This window comes from Rhincodon typus, unplaced genomic scaffold (genome assembly GCF_021869965.1).
Source record: "Rhincodon typus isolate 14 unplaced genomic scaffold, sRhiTyp1.1 hic_rhity00009470, whole genome shotgun sequence".
NCBI classification, from domain to species: domain Eukaryota; kingdom Metazoa; phylum Chordata; class Chondrichthyes; order Orectolobiformes; family Rhincodontidae; genus Rhincodon; species Rhincodon typus.
In genome coordinates this window covers 1,181-2,284 of record NW_025975108.1, presented here as the reverse complement: position 1 = coordinate 2,284, position 1,104 = coordinate 1,181, and the positions used below count along the sequence as shown (strand labels likewise).

At 54.6% G+C, this 1,104-nt stretch overlaps 1 protein-coding gene across 1 annotated transcript in view; it reads right to left on the bottom strand.

The window, feature by feature from the left end:
• Positions 1 to 1,104, bottom strand: part of LOC125482372 (CD276 antigen-like) — a 5,187-nt gene that overhangs the window by 2,975 nt on the left and 1,108 nt on the right. The window contains exon 3 of the mRNA XM_048594443.1: positions 578 to 919. Within this exon, the coding sequence (XP_048450400.1) occupies positions 578 to 919 (342 nt within the window). The remainder of the gene's footprint in view (positions 1 to 577; positions 920 to 1,104) is intronic.

The following is a 1,104-nucleotide window of genomic DNA, read 5'->3' as shown; positions in this document are numbered from 1 at the left end:
TAATCCCTCTCCCTCACACTGTCACTCAGTAACCCCTCTCCCCCCGCAGCGCCCTGTGTTACTGACTGTATCTGTACAGATGTTAATCCCTCTCCCTCACACTGTCGCTCAGTAACCCCTCTCCCCGCGCAGCGCCCTGTGTTACTGACTGTATCCCCACTGATGTTAATCCCTCTCCCTCACACTGTCACTCAGTAACCCCTCTCCCCCCGCAGCGCCCTGTGTTACTGACTGTATCTGTACTGATGTTAATCCCTCTCCCTCACACTGTCACTCAGTAACCCCTCTCTCCCCGCAGCACCCTCTGTTACTGACTGTATCCCCACTGATGTTAATCCCTCTCCCTCACACTGTCACTCAGTAACCCCTCTCCCCCCGCAGCGCCCTGTGTTACTGACTGTATCTGTACAGATGTTAATCCCTCTCCCTCACACTGTCACTCAGTAACCCCTCTCCCCGCGCAGCGCCCTGTGTTACTGACTGTATCTGTACAGATGTTAATCCCTCTCCCTCACACTGTCACTCAGTAACCCCTCTCCGCCCACATCGTATGGCCCGTTCTGAAGCCAGAGCTTACCAGCTATGTGCAGTTGGAGCTGACATTCATAAGCCTTCCTGTTGTTTAAGAAGAAATAGCAGTGATATTCCACATCATCCTTCACAGTGAGGTTGTTCAGTTGCAGGGAGAAGTTTCCTCTGATCAACTCAGTCTTGGGAACGGTGGTTCTTCCTCTGTAATGACTTTCCACATATTGTTCTTCAGGCTTTCCTTCGAGAAAGGCGTAGGCAACCTTTTTGGGAGGAAACTGCCAATACAGTCGGGCTGATGTGAGAGAGACCGGCCCCGTCACCTCGTAAATACAGGGTAATATTGCCTGACCTCCAACCAACCCAGTCACAGTATGGCCAGGTGCACAGTCTGAAAGCACAGGCAACGACAGCAGAATTATACTCCATTCTCAGCATGTTCAGTCCCACACCATTCCCCCCTACCCCAGCTCCCTGCGGGAGCGAGCCCCACACCCCCAGCTCCCTGCGGGAGCGAGCCCCACACCCCCAGCTCCCTGCGGGAGCGAGCCCCACACCCCCAGCTCCCTGCGGGAG